This window comes from Maylandia zebra, linkage group LG10, assembly GCF_041146795.1.
Source record: "Maylandia zebra isolate NMK-2024a linkage group LG10, Mzebra_GT3a, whole genome shotgun sequence".
Taxonomy (NCBI): domain Eukaryota; kingdom Metazoa; phylum Chordata; class Actinopteri; order Cichliformes; family Cichlidae; genus Maylandia; species Maylandia zebra.
In genome coordinates, this window is record NC_135176.1 from 10,189,922 (window position 1) to 10,205,423 (window position 15,502).

A 15,502-nucleotide genomic window follows, 5' to 3' on the forward strand; every position below is an offset into this window, starting at 1 on the left:
TTAAACTGAGTGAAGCTCCCTCTGGAAAAGCCCAGAAAAATGAAAGACTTGATAAAAAAATGAAAAGCCCTCCAACTAATTTCCTCCATAGACCCTCTGTCCTAAATAGCACACAGTGCCTCTTTGTCTCACATTCATTATCATACCCACATGCCGCGCGCAATCCTGCCAAAATTCTTGCTTACTTTACTGCACACATTCCTTATCAACATTCCTCAAGAATACACCTCCTAATCCGTCACTCTTCCTAAATAACCTCCACCGTGTGATGACTTCTTTACAATTCCGCACACAATTTCCGACTTACTTTTCACCCTCAATACGGCACATTCGTAAAGCCTCTATTTCACTTTCTGTAGCATGTCTGCACATTTGCACATTATGTGACCATTCAAATTAAACTCTATTGCCAATGCACAGAAATTCCTAGAATTATCGGGGAATTTTTAGCAGCCATCTAATAGGCATTTTTTTTTCCCGTTTGGCTTCCCCATCTCCCAACATTGCTCTTTCCTGTCATAGCAAGGGACTTAACGCTGTCTGTGTTTGTTGGTAGTATCCATGCACCATTCACTTTGACTGAACATTATGGTGACATTTGTTTTTCCCCTCAGTGACTTACCAGAGCAGACAGCACCCAACAGCAGCCATTACTGAAATATCCCTGACATCTCCCATTTAGACACCTTGTATCAGGTCAGTTGCATACAATTCTAAAATTGCATGCAGTTCAGTCTCGATGCAATCAAAATACCGGTTAATTGAAACTAAAAAAAAAGTTACATTTAATGAAGATTCCTTTGAGGACACTCATTCATTTAAAATATATACACATCACACAAAAGATGTGATGAGTGGTACAAAGTATCACCTATTCCACGACACAGACATGTCAAAGACATTGTGCTGTGTCTGAAGGACATAGTAGAGGTTACCCACAGTTTCTCTTTCTATCCTCTGTGCATGCACTCATTCACATAGAATCTTACCTCACATTTATACTCTAAAAGACAGCGACATAAGGGGGTTAAAATACAATCACAGCAAGACGTTCACTCAGACAACTACATTTTTGAGGGCAATTCTTCCAAGGTGATTTGATAAAGCTAGTGAGTGGATAAGCTGCCAGACATCCTCAGAATAACAAGTGCTCCAACTCAGAGGCTCCTTCGGCTTTGATGTTGGGCTTCAAACCTGGCTTTACTCTGACAGCAGATGCCGAGCAAAGTGTACACTGGCGTGCTTTTTCAGGTGACTGATCCACCCTGGGTTTAAAATATGAGCCAGTTGTTTCATTTGTAGCCTTTAATGAGCGAGCGCCATAATTAGCGATCACCCGTTAGAGATTACTGCAGTAGAAAGAGGGTGTCATGCACTGTCTCACTTACTTATGCTGCCCCTGTTTTTGATTTTGCTGGTATAAATATTGCTCAAGCCTTTTGACCCTTTCCATTAGAGTCTGGAAAAACAAAAACAAAAATACATGAAAGTAAATTATATTTTATGGCTCATCTTCCCAAGAAGAGTAGCTGCTTCAGGTTATTAATTTATTTTACTGGGAACCACTGCTTACACCTACACCAAGCAGTTCCTTGCTCCTGAACTTTATAGCATTTGTTGTGAAATTCAAATATTCCGCTTTCTTATCTCCAGCAGGACTGAAGCAACCATCCCCACCTCTCTGCTTATTCAATATAAGGTTTTTAGCATCATCCGGTTATTATCACAGCTAGCAAAGAAAGCAAACAAAAGAGGAAAAGGATTCGTTTTTAGTTGCTGCTGACCTGACCCGACCCAAGCTTCCTGCAGATTTCTTTCGTCTCTAAGCCATATCATCTCACTTTGAGCTTTAGTTGACCTTAGTGATTAGCTGGTAGGCAGATGGTGGGTGGAAAGCTGGCTGAGCCACACTGTCACCAACTTTAGGGCTCAAGAGGGAGCCCATGGGTGAGGATTATCCTGCGGAGTCAGTGCTGGATGTGTGTGTGTGTGTGTGTGGTGACTATACAGTACAATAGAGCTGATGATGGGGAAGGCATATGAGAAAAGATGAAACTGTCAGCAGACAAAGAAGCTTGATCCTGACGGAGAAATAAATGGGGCTGCACGTAAGCAAATCACAACAGGTACAGAAAGAAGTGACACTGGGAGAAAGGGTGGGGTGGCGGTGGTAGGAGTTCTGGCTCAGACCCTGGGCTTTCCTTTCACTGGTTTCAGGTGAGGGGGGACTCCTCTCTTAGGTCTTCTTGGCTGCTGATGGACTGCTGACTCTTTATCCCTCAGCATCTTGGAGTGCACTTCTGGAATGAGGTGGCCGCTGAGCACCATTCCCCCAGCCACCCTCAGTGCATAGTGGGCAACTTTGTTTCAAGTGTCACTGCTACCCTTTGTCCCACCCTCATTCTCCTGTGCTATGAGGCCTCAGCCTTGGGAGCTTCTTTCTGTCCATTCTTTAGGGACGGCGAATCTGATGTCTTCACCGTCTTCCGAGGTGGGCTCACTGGCTCACTGACTAGCTCGTGTAGCGATGGCTCCTTATACATTGCAACTGTGTAACAAAGATAGGAGTCGTCAGTTAGCAATTTAGGTTAATGATTAATAACTGAGAAATAAACTATTTCAGTATAGTTTTTTTTAAATATACCCTCTATAACTTTAGGCAGGAAGTGTGCCGCTCCCTTGGTCTTCTTTACCCGGTTGCCCTTCATGACCTGACCGTCACGGTTGATACCGATATACCAGGAGCGGCCAGACTGGGTCTGCCGATAGAGCATGGAGGAGTACGTAACGTAGTAGTTCTCAAACACGCTCTCTTTGAACCTGCACTCAGGAGTGAAGTGCTCCTGAAACGAGATATGGAATAGGAGAAGAATTGCATTCATATTGTCAAACTGAACATAACAAGAAAAAGTAATCTGCAAATGTGATGAGAATATTTCTAAATTATCGCAAGTCTTTGAACTTGGACTACACTGCATGTCAGCCCAGACTAAAAAGGAAACAGAAAAAAAACAAAAAGAAAAATATGGGATGCATACTGTGAAACACATTAATGAGGTGGCTGTTTCCGGAGGGAAAGGAAGGATAGAATTAGATCTGAACTTGTGTTTCTTTGAGAGCGTGGATGTTCCGGTCTTTTAAGAACAGCAAGAAAAGGTGCAGACTATAATATAGATGTGAGAAAAAGCATTAACATCTCTGCTAAACATAACAACTACCCAAAGGGAAAATGCATAGATGGAAAAAGAAGATGAAAGACACCTAAACAATGACACCAACACACAGTGTGCACACATACATTGCTGTGTGTACATATAAATGACATCAAAGTGCAGGAACTGCTTCGGAGACATCACAATATGCTGAGCCTGGGATGATTATAGGGGTGAGGATAATACTGGTAAAGTTTACCAGTGTTTGGAATCACTGTTTCTGCAATATGTATGCCATAATTGGTTATGACATGCATACCGCATTTAATTTGTGTTAAGCTTATAATTATGACATGCATAAGAAGTTGTTTTTAATGTGTTTCCTGGTTAAATAAAAGTTACATAGACAGAGACGCCCATTGCAGAGCCAAACACCACAGTTTCCAAAAAGTAGACACCTATGTGGAAATTACCCAACTGCAGTTGGTTAAAATTATTATTCTTTTTTTTATCAATGTACAGTGGCAGTTACTAGTTAAAAGATGTTACGAAGCCACAATCCGCTACCCAAAATTTCAGCCCTGACAAATGGCTGCACCACCGCCTCTCTTTAAACCCTCTTTTTTGCTCTCTTTGTAATTAGATGTTGTAACATGATGTAAAGTAAATGGCTGAATTTCATTTAAAAAAATACAATAAAAATCAGTGAAGTCAAGTGTAACTATATTCTGTACTGGGACGTGAACGCCAGCATGGAAGAAGCTAACGCTACAGCTGCTAGCACTGCAGAGGCCAAACTAATCTGAAGTTCTGCACATTTCAGCGACACTTCTAGCAACGGTAACGTTATATTAGCTATTAGGTCTGGCTTTGGGGACAGGGATGGGGACACCCTTTTGCGCCTGGGGACAGCTAGACTGGGACATAACGATAAACGTGTTTAACAGTTTCAGCTCTTAAAATGCAGACTGAATACTCATTTGACCAATATTTAATTTTGTATTTTTAAAGCATGCTCACCTTCAAATCTTTTCTCAGGATTTTGTATCTTTTTCGACAATTAGAAGACTAGTTGCCAATAACATCCTTAGTTAAAGGCCCGGTGGAAATAGTTTTTGTTTCTGTAGTTAAATTTAACCTGTTGTGACAACAATATAGCATTTTCTTTTTGACATATAGTGAGTGCCATTTCTTGAGCATAGAACATAATGGCTATAACACGCTACCTAGCAATTGCTAGCATTAGCTACAGCAGAAACAAGCAAAGAAACGGCACAGCCAAAATACCAAAGTTGAGCATTTAAACCAAGGGGTGGTCAAAGGAGCTTGCAAAGAAAAGCGTCTGGACTTCTTTAAGTTACTTGAAGACGTTTCCAGATATAAACCTAGTGGGAGTAACCCACTAGGTTACTCCCACTAGGTTTATATCTGGGACTCTCCACCATTTGACCTTAGAACTGAAGAAGCTTCTCGGATGAGAGGTGAAACGTCTTCAAGTAACTTAAAGAAGTCCAGACGCTTTTCTTTGCAAGCTCCTTTGACTACGATGACCTGGATGACTGAGAACCTTCACAGACAAACCAAGGGGTGGTTTCTCAGTGGCCCAAATTAATGAATTGACTTAAAACAAAACATTTTTTTGGGCAGAGTCAACGCTGAGGTGTGAGAAAGTTCACATCTATAGGACCTCTAAATCTTAGAAAAACAGGTTGAAAACAAACTAGATTTTAAGGGTCACAAACTAGTATTACATTTATATTTACGATACATGTTTGGGTTTTTTTTGTTGGTTTTTTCCAGACTCAAATTAAACAACAGAAAGATCTTTCACCCTGCAATCCCCTAAATGAGATTATTAATATAGGCCACTCTCATGTAATGCCAATTGTCCGTGACTGGCCAAATGTGTATAGACAACAGAAAATCAAATTAGAAGAACTTGGATCATGTCCAACAGTTAAACCATTCTTTGTAAGTGATCATGTCCCTGCAGCACTTTCCCTCTCTCTGTACTCAGTGTAAGGGCTACTGAACACTGCATAATGTTGGCTGGTGAGATTAACCAATTGTGACAGATATACATCACTCTTAGTCTCCATCAGGGTCTGGACAGAGTCTGTCCCCTGTCAGAGAGCAAAGCCAATCTGTTGGATTGATTAAGTGAGAGCAGCAGGCCAGAAATGGCTGAGTGGAGAATTTCTGAGACTCGGGACAAACAGTAGCATCAAACTTGGCGTAGACACGTTTTAATAAAGAGACATAAGAGACCTTCAGTTTCAAACTTATCACAGATCATCAACTTTCTGCTTTATAGGGGAGTTTTATCCTTTAGCAAGGTATTTCAGGACTGTGTGTCCTCCCTCCATTTATTTCTGACCCACTGCTCCACCAATGTTCATGTCCATTTCACTGCCACCTTCCTACCATATGAAAATAAGCTTCTACCCTTAACTCAACAAACACTCCTGCTACCACCACATTGCAGAGCTATTTTAAGATCCACTGACAGGTTTGATATCTTCTGCTGTGCTAACACAGAGGATGGGATCGATAGATGATCTGCTTCATTCATTATTAATCAGACCAGAGAGCAAGGGGGTGGGAAGTGCGGGAGACAGAAGGGGAAAGGTAGGGGAGACAGGAAAGAAAGCAGAAGATCACTCAGAGAGGACAGAGGGGTTGGTGGGTAATAAAGGAGATTAAGAACTGAGAGAAAGGGAGATCCCTATTATCCCCCAGGACCAAAAGGAGCGCACGCTGAGCTGACAAGGGCTTTAGTCATCAGCACCCCACAATCTAACACTCACATTCCTCTGGAAACAGAACCCATTACTACAGCGCAATGCCCCTTAGTTCAACCTCTGAAATGACACCAGTGATAACCCCTCTCCCAAGTCATCCTATAATTACCCTTCATAATCACGCCCCTGAAATTAGTCTAATGATAGAACTCGTGTTTTCTGTACTTCATTCAAGTAGTCTCAGAAGATCTAAAGAAAAACCATTCTGCGAGAGCAGGCAGGACAGTAAAAAAATGTCCTTATAATACAAGGATTTTTGATGATGACCTACTGCAGTGGCTTCTATTGCTCTCCCTAATGGATACAAATATGTTACTGTAATTATCGCCATCTCTCAAACTCACCTTGAGGTAACCTTTAGACCCTAGCAAAACAATAGTTTCCGCTCCCACTGACAACATCACTCAAGCCACCAACGTCTGCAGATGAATTATTGCTAATGATGTGTGGAGCGTTGCACATTTTAAAGAGCAATGAGGGAATATTTCCATCTAAGTGGTGGGTACTTGGACTGAAAACGAAAAAAAAATCTCCTTCTTTAACCGTGACTTATTCGGAGACTTGGCTAGCTAGCTTCCCTCTTCATGTGTCGCAAGCCAAAAAATTAATGCAAATGAAAGCAGATGAGAAAGATAATATGTAGGGTCCGTGCGGAGAATTCCTAAGATGGGTAGAACCTTTTTATGATGCAGAGTATCATCCAGACCTTCCCCGCCCACACACGCAACCTCCTTCCTCATTCCTTGTGTGTGATTACATCTGTTCTGCCTGCTTCAGTAAGCTTTGCTCTCCACCACGACCATACTCTGGAAGTGCATCAAGCCACACTCACACACTCACAGGGCAGAGTTCCCTAATCTTACCCTGCAGATAATTAGGATATAGGGGACAGGAGTGAGGTTGTGACTAATTAGAGAGAGTAATTCCATGCATGATATGTAATATCTTGTTCACTTTAATTTCATCATGCATGTACAAGCATGAAATCAGAACTGATGCCCCTGAAAATATAGCTCTATTTCTGTAAACCAAAACATCATTTGCATTTATCATGTTAAAACATTTGCAGTTCCCCATTTAGACAGCAGGGGTCATAGTGTCATGCAGGCTTCCTGCATCTATTAACCGGCCCATCAACTCCTTGTGTAATCTATGGGAAACTGTGAAATGTGCCCAGCTCCAGTAATCCCACCACATTCCCATAGTTCTGCATCACTGCTGCAGCAGCCCACTCACATGACAACATGAAATGTAAAGCTCATCCATGCAACATTCACCTAGTACACACACATACATGCTCTCTGCGTTCAGGAAGCCTTCCACCTCCCCCTCCCCAGCTGGGCATGTTGCTGATGTTGTTTGTCAAGCCAGATGTGGATGCACTATGACACGACGAGTTACATAAGTCAGTAGACTACAGAAGCTTATTAAGAGGGATTCAGAGAGGATGAGAATACTGTCTAGCACCACACATGTATGATCTGTCCCTAATGCAGTCCGGGGAGAAATGAAGCTCACATGACAAGAATAGAGTGGATGATAATGTGCTGAGACTCGTGGCTCTGCAGTGCTGATTGATAGCTGGAAGTCCCTTGTCAATATAATGCTGCTGAGAGTGGAGCTGTCGCTGACATTCCCTTCTTCCACCGTCGGCGACAGCGGTGACTGTTCCGCACTGCCCGCTGCCTTTATCAGAAAACCCTCTGCTTTAAATATTCTGGGACGCAGCACTGTGGTTAATAGCTATTCCATACTAGGGCTGCCACAAACGATCATTTTGATAGTCGACTAGTCACCGATTATTTTTGCGATTAGTCGACTAATCAGATCATCATCCATTGGACGTAAAACTACAGCTTATTGCACCAGCAGCATCTGCTCATATAACTATCATTAGCTTACAGCTTTAAGTGTTTAAGGTCTGTGCTAACTAAAAATAAAGACAAGATGATAGTTTATTAAATTTTAATGAAATTTGCAGATTGTTTCGGTGAAGTTTAATGAACTCCTTGCTATCTAAAATATAACAGGACACTGGAGTAAATTCTCCAGCATCTCACACTTCTGATAATCAGCTGTCTGCTTGACGTTTATTCAGCTGTGATTAAACTATAACTTTAATCTCAGCCAAACTGATTTACTCAGGAACAAATAAAATACTAAAAAAAAAAGCCAAACAATAACATTTTAAGTTATCTAAGTGACTCATATATATTTAACCTGAGTAGCGAAAGACGGCAGTGGGTTTGAAAACGATTTGCGGGGAGTCCGGTGTTCTCACGGCGCTAGTGAGCCTAGCCCCCGGCTCGCTAACGAGCTAGTGGGTAACAGATGTCTCCGAAAACGTCGGAGCGCTTTTGAAAATATGTGGTGTCCTGATAAACTGAGCAGATATTTGAGGTTTACACAGCTACATTCTCGCCTGAAAATATGTTAAACGTTTATTTTGTGACCCAGAAAGAATAATAAGAGTAACATTAAAACTAACCAGCTGCTGCCATGGTTGGAAACTGCGCTGGGCCGCGCTATGAATTCTGGGACACAGCTGCTTCTTCTTCTTCTTCGGGGTTTAACGGTAGCTGACATCCTTGTACATGCAATGCTGCCATCTTCTGTTTCAGTCCGTTATTACACTCTTAAATCCTGCCACTTATTCCTGCGTCTTTTGTGATCTTACAAAGCTTCAAACGACGCGTCGACTATTAAATCAGTCGTCGACGCTTTTGATAGTCGACGTAATCGTGACTAGTCGACAAATCGTGGCAGCCCTATTCCATACAGTAGCAAATCGGATAATGTATCCTGACTATTTTGGTAGGAGAGCCACGGTACAGGCCGGCTCATGAATCCATCACAAAGAATAGGATTTTTGCCTTTCCTAAGTGCTCCTAATTGGCTGCCTTGGAAAAATGTCCTGCTTTATTGTTACATTTCTGCACTCTGCCTCTTTTCTTTGGCTCTGGCCAATTATTCTCCCTGCTGCTTTTTCTAATGTCCACATTTTCCCCTGTCCTGTGATAAAAGCGATGCTATCAAGCAGTGGTGCTGTCCTGCATCTCAATGTAATCCTTTCATGAAAAAGAATAAGAAGGACACAGGTTTTCATCAATACCTTCTTCACTATTCTTCTCCCTTTCCTGTGTCTGTCTATGTTTCGTCTCTTTTGGTGCCGGTCTGTTCTAAACACACCCATCAATACTTTAGTATCTTTTAATTAATTAAAAGACTTGGACACCACACTATTTAATTGCATATATATATATATATGTGTGTGTGTGTGTGTGTGTGTGTACTGACTAGTTTTGACCAGCACATCTTTGGCCAAAACTTGCTTGTTGATGGTCATGTTAGCCTTCACTAACACAAGCTCTTTTCTCCCTCCCTCTCATTCTCTCTCTCTCTCTCCGTAGCACATACACACACACTGTTTCTCTCTCTTTTTCTCAGTGTCCATGAGGAGTTTTTCCAGAACACATAGATTATAAAATGGGGCAGGAACAAGCGAAGCTCTATTTTTGTATCGGAACCAGCCTTTTCCTGTTGTCACCCACAGGTTGAGATTTATGTCTGAGACAACGCTACTGTTGACTTCCTTCCTCTGTTTTTTCCAAGTCTGGCTCAACAGCCACACACTGCTGTATATGCATGAGGCAGGGGCATGAGAAAATTTTCCCTTGAGCATGCAGAGGCAAAACCTTCTAATAACTAACATAAGTGGCAGAACAAGCAGTGAGAAAACACTCTGTTAGCCACCTCAGCTCTGTTGTGACAGCCAAAAGCATATGTATCACATAGAACGCTGTCTGAGTAAAAAAAAAAAATCTGGCATCTTTTAAATGAAAAAGATGATTTACATTTAAACACAGCACAAAGTTGTGTAGACATTTGCCAAATGCACTCACTCAAAGAACTAAGATTAAATAAAATAAAATGAGACTACTAATGTTTCAGAAATTAGAACATGCTTTATGGCCAAAAGAAAATCATGTTCTGTTGTACTGCACCTATATGAGCCCATAACTGTGTGTAAAAGAGAGGAATCTCTCCGAAAGAGGTCAGTTTGGGATGTACTACAGCTATCGACTGCTGCTGAGGAAATCCCTTCTCTCCTCTTCGCACAGAGGAAAGGCACCAAAGTCTAATGCATGCTAATCAGGGGCTGAGAAGATAATAAGAGATGTTGCAGTCCATATGCCAATATTCAAGATTTGACTCTTTTATGCACAGATGGTCCTCTCGCATTTATATGCATCGATGCACACTTGCATTCACTGATTTTGCATGTAATTTTCTGTTCTTGAAAACAGCACATATAACCAGTAGAGAGAAAAGATCCTAGTTATACAACATACATGAATAAATAAATGTGTTTTTACAAATGGGTGCATGAGTGATTCAATATTTGTACTTTTTCATAGCTAGGATATTGACACAAGGTGAAAAATGATCAGCTGTGCACAGTCTAACTTTCTAGTGACTTTAAGATAACCTGGTCTTTGTTATTTATAGCAACAAATGTAACTTTATCACCTTGGTATTTTTTTTTATCTCATGCAGGATTTCATAGAAAACAAAGTTGTCACAGTAAGGTGTAAAGAGTCAACATTTCCTGTAGTAGTCATAAATTTTTAAGCATGTAGCCATGGTTAAGTGATTTGACACTAATCGCATGTAAGCAGTATTGCAAGCACTGTCCAGAGTGCTGATCAGACTTTATCCTCTTGAAGTGACACCAAAGCTGTCCAAGGTGCTGACTGAAAGAGTCAAGTGTTCTGAGACAGACGACATTGGAACTATCCATCTGCCCTTTTTGTCCATTCCTTCACTTCTTAAAGTATAAACTATTTAGTTAAAACTCCCAGATGAGTTGGTACTGTATATGCTTGGTCTCAAAGCCTGAACATTTTATTTTCTTAAACAGTGAAAGGTCGACTTTTAAGAATATAAATGACTTCAAATAAATACTTAAATATCTAAAGTGGTAAAATGTAATATATACATAAAACAGAGACCTGGGACACATTTCTGAAAAATAAATTGTTGTATTTTGCTACTAAGCATTGCCTCACATATTCTAAGTTGACAGGATATTTATTTTGTTGTGGAGTATTGCCACAGTGTGGTATTGCTACTTTTACGTCAGTTAAGGATCTGATGACTTATTTCACTACTATGGAGCAAAAACTACAGAACTGTACAAGTGTTGAGCTATCTCTTATTATAACTTGGAAAATTGGAAAAGGGTGTAGCAATCTATTGAAATTTGTAAATAGAGCATCCATCCATCCGTTCATTCATTCATCCATCTGCTGTGGCATATCTGGCTTTAGGTTGCGGGGTGCAGCAGTCTAAGCAGAGTAACCCCAACCTCACTCTTTGGCTATTGTTTTAGATGTACAGCAATTGTTTTTAAGTATGCTATAGAAATAAACATGACTTGACCTCTTCCAGCTCTACCGGGGGATATTGAGGCATTTCTAAACCAATCGAGAGATTTAAACTCTCAGTGTGCCCTCCTCTCAGTAGGACATGCTCATAACACCTTACCTAGAAGGAGGTGGTTTGGACATCAAAATCAGATCTCCAAACCACCTCAACTGGCTCTTTTCAATGTGAAGAAATGGCGCAGGGCTGTCCAACTCCAGTCCTCGAGAGCTACTGCCCTGCACCTTTTAGATGCATCCTTGTTCCGATACACCTGAATCAAATGAATGGCTTGTTACCAGGCCTTTGCCAAAGATGATGGCATGCTGAAGAGAAAATCCAATCATTTGATTCAGCTGTTTTGGAGTAGGGACTGAAGTTAGACACCCGTCGAATGGTGGGTGTACTCCAAATGAATGAGCTCCTGATGCTATTTTACCATGCAATTGACATGATTGAATGCCTTCTGTAAGTCACAAGGCACATAAACTCGAGGGGCTAACTCTGATATACACTTAAATATCCTCTCCAGTATCCTGGCATGAAGCTTCCCAGGTGGGCTGAGGAGTATGATCCCCCAATAGTTGGGGCACACTCTCTGGTTCCCTTTCTTGAATAAAGGAACCACTAGTTTTTGAGATGTGGTGGTCCTTGAAGGGTTCCACCAACCATTGTGGTGCCTCTTGAGGTCTGGCCTCTTGAGGTCACTCCCTATTGTTCCCAGACTTTCCTTCCATTACAGAAGGCAAATCAGTGGGGCCACTTTTGTGCTGCTGGCCATCAGATACTTTCCAGATGGTTTTACATGGTGGATCACAATCTGATGGAACTTTTCTGCTTTCATATTTCTATTAGTTTTGACAAGATCCCCAGCACCACTGGCTGAAATTCATCCCCAAAACACGACAAAGCCTCCACCGTGTTTTACTGATGGCTGTACATACTCACTGTTGTACCACTCTCCTGACCTCCACTGTACATACTGACAACAACTTGAACCAATTTTTTTTTTAACTTGGATTCATCACTCCTTAAGACCCAAGTACCTCTGACTTTCAGTCCAGTTCTTGTGTAATTTGACATACCTCAGGCTTTTATCCCTGTTTCAAGTACGGAACTCATTATATTCTATTGGTTGCAATAAAAAAAATAAAACGTCAACAGTTAAAAGGTTCTAAAGATGTTTCTGAATTATAAACTATCTCAGTAAAATATGTGTAGCGTAACCTGTTTAGCATAACTCACTTGACCAGAGCTGTTTATTTTCTAGCTGTACTAGGACAAGAAGATGATTACATCAAAGTCCCCAAATTAATGTTTTTTAAAATACTGCAGCATAAAGATAGGTTAAATTGTTTTGGTACAAATGATCTGTAAGGTGTCTAGTATCAATGTCTATATTTGCAATTATTTAGCTTTGTTCAGTATAGCCATAGACTGACTGAACATTTTAATGGCAACAATAGTGACCAGAATAATGCTGTATATCTAGGCATGCTCAGAAAGGATCGTTCTTGCGCTTACTATCACAATCAATGAATGATAGTTGACAGCAAAACCCTGCTTTGAGGCACTATTTCTCATCCCAGTCACTTCACACTTATAGGTGCAAATCACCTCAGTGCAAACAGAAGGTCATTTACTCGGTGAAGCCAAAAAAGCAGAGATGAGAACCTGAAACCACTGAGCCCGACACCTTCCACCCCTTGGCTGCACCTAGAAATAAAAAAGCCCAAAACAGACTTTTTTTATTGAATTTTCCCTTCCCTTTTTAATCGGTGACAAACAGAAGGCCTGGTTGAATTTAAAGCCCACTTAGAATCAAGCTAACTTATTGCTGGCAATGAAAGTCAAGCTCTTACTATGGTTTTACAGGGACCAAAAACAGTCCTGATACCCAATACCACCACAAGCATCCCCCGCAGGATACCCCAGTCCACATAACACATGTAGACTGGTTGAGCAATCGCCCATACACCCTCAAATATCATGACCAGGATGAAAACCACATTATTTGTCCAGAATCCAAGATTCATCTAATGGTTGAACTCTCCTCTGAGGTATGCTGGCATAGACCTTACTGGTCAAGCTGAGTAGTGTGATCCCCTTATAGCTGCAATGCAGAAGAAACTTAACGTGAAGCTCATCCACCCCTAGTGCCCTGCCACCAAAATGTTTTTTAACTACCTCCTGACCTCTCACTTCACTGTCTCTCTTTCCACTACAAAAGGTGTGTCAGTGGGATTGAAGAGATTCTCGAAGTACTCCACTATCTGACTATATCCTCTGTTGAAGTTAGCAGCTCTCCATCTCCACTGAATAAAGTGTGAGTTGGAAGCTGCTTTTCTCCTTGTGTCACCTGACAGTTTGCTAGAATTACCTCAAGGCTGACTGAAAGTCATGCTCTGTGGCTTCAGTTTTTGCTTCTGCTACTGTGAGAACCACACTTTGCTTAGCATTCCAGTACTTGTCAGTTGCCTCCTAAACTATCCAGGCTTGACAGGACTCATCTCCTGTGTCCACTTTCTGGTTCTGGGCTCACTGCAGTCACAACAGACATCGACCACCTTATGATTGTAATCTGTACACTAATGGCAGTAGGGAAAATGGTCCATTCATACTTGTGAGGTCCTTTCTGAAGTGCTTGAACTTATAGCTAAAGAATATTTTTATCTACATAGCTGTGATTAAGACGTTGAAGATTACTTTAGCATACAAGATCACAATCTAGTTGACCAACCCCATGCAACCCAAAGGGAGAAAATTGTCATTATTTATTGACATCCTATTTAGTAGTGTGTGCTCAAATAGCTTTACAAACTGTAATACATCAACTTATATTAATACCCATACTAATATATTGTTCTTTTCACTCTTTGTTACTTTATTTCTGTTTTACACCTTTCTAAGTTCATAAATTAGAAAAATGATTTAAAATTGAATTTATGTTTTCAATGCAATAAATAAGCGAGGCAAGAATCAAAAAATATGCAAGCTTTTGTGGTAAGTGGGCTCATATCTTGAATTTACCCTCATTTTTACAGTTCTGTATATACATGCATTGCGAGGTTTGTGATGCATGTACGTATACATCATCAGACCCATGTCATGCAAATTATGCTGAAATAGAAGAGACAGTAAACTGAAGTCTAAGTGACAGACAACTGAACCTCTAAATCCAATATGACAGTTGATGATAACGCCCTGATTGGTTTTCTCCTTTTTGATTTCCTTGTCAGTGATGTGAGTAGGCATTAGCTTTTCTGTAGGAAAGATATCAGGACCCCGCAGCTGTTATCCAAACCTGAATGGATGCATTCTAATCCAAAAGCAGAACAATCATCTTGGATTTAGTGTCACAGCAACATATCTCAGATATGTCATGAAATGGAAGTATTTTGTTTGTATAAGCCTAATGGGTATACTTACTGATGTATAGAGGTATCCTTCACTATTCATGGCGAGGTACAACCCTGTCTTTGCCCCCTGAATTGCCACAATCCGCAGCCCCACTGGAATTAAGTTGAACTGTGCTAAATTGGGAAATAAAGTCAGAGATAGAGAAGGAAGGAAAGGAAAAAGTCAGAAAATCAAACTGCAATACCATATCACAACACATTCTGCTATTCTGTATTCATATTTGCAGGGTGAATGGCTCCAGTGTCAGTGCTGCCTGCGGTTTCTCTCTTAAGCCCAAATGCAGTGACCTCTTACTTTATGTTTATGGAAACATAACACTCTGTCACCTTCACTGAGCTTTGTGCTGCCACTAAAACTGAACAATAATGGAAATGTTCTGCCATGCCAACTGCAGCTTAGAGTAAAGACAGCAACGCAGTGTTGGTAAAATACACTAGTAAGCTAGTTAACAGTTCACCAAGAAGTAATGTTACATCGAGAGTAAATAAAATGCCACATTCAGACTTCGGCTTTAAAAAAAGGCCTATGTCTGACTCTTGAAGGTCAAAAACAAAGAAATGATAAGAGAGCACTGCATAGTTTCCGCTCTGATGGCCAGATTTAGTTTGCGAAAGGTCAGGACGAACATTCACATCGTCTCAACGGTTGTAATATGTCACTGCTCTCTCTGGTTTATAAAGTGCATATAGTGACCTGCAGATCCAA

At 40.9% G+C, this 15,502-nt stretch overlaps 1 protein-coding gene across 1 annotated transcript in view; it reads right to left on the bottom strand.

The window, feature by feature from the left end:
• Positions 1-1,682: 1,682 nt before the first annotated feature.
• The window catches only part of fgf11b (fibroblast growth factor 11b), a 37,166-nt gene continuing 23,346 nt past the window's right edge, over positions 1,683-15,502 (bottom strand). Inside the window, exons 3-5 of the mRNA XM_004557336.3 lie at positions 14,807-14,910; positions 2,645-2,843; positions 1,683-2,548 (exon numbers count right to left, since the gene is read on the bottom strand). Of these exons, the coding sequence (XP_004557393.1) occupies positions 2,412-2,548; positions 2,645-2,843; positions 14,807-14,910 (440 nt within the window). The 3' untranslated portion in view covers positions 1,683-2,411. The remainder of the gene's footprint in view (positions 2,549-2,644; positions 2,844-14,806; positions 14,911-15,502) is intronic.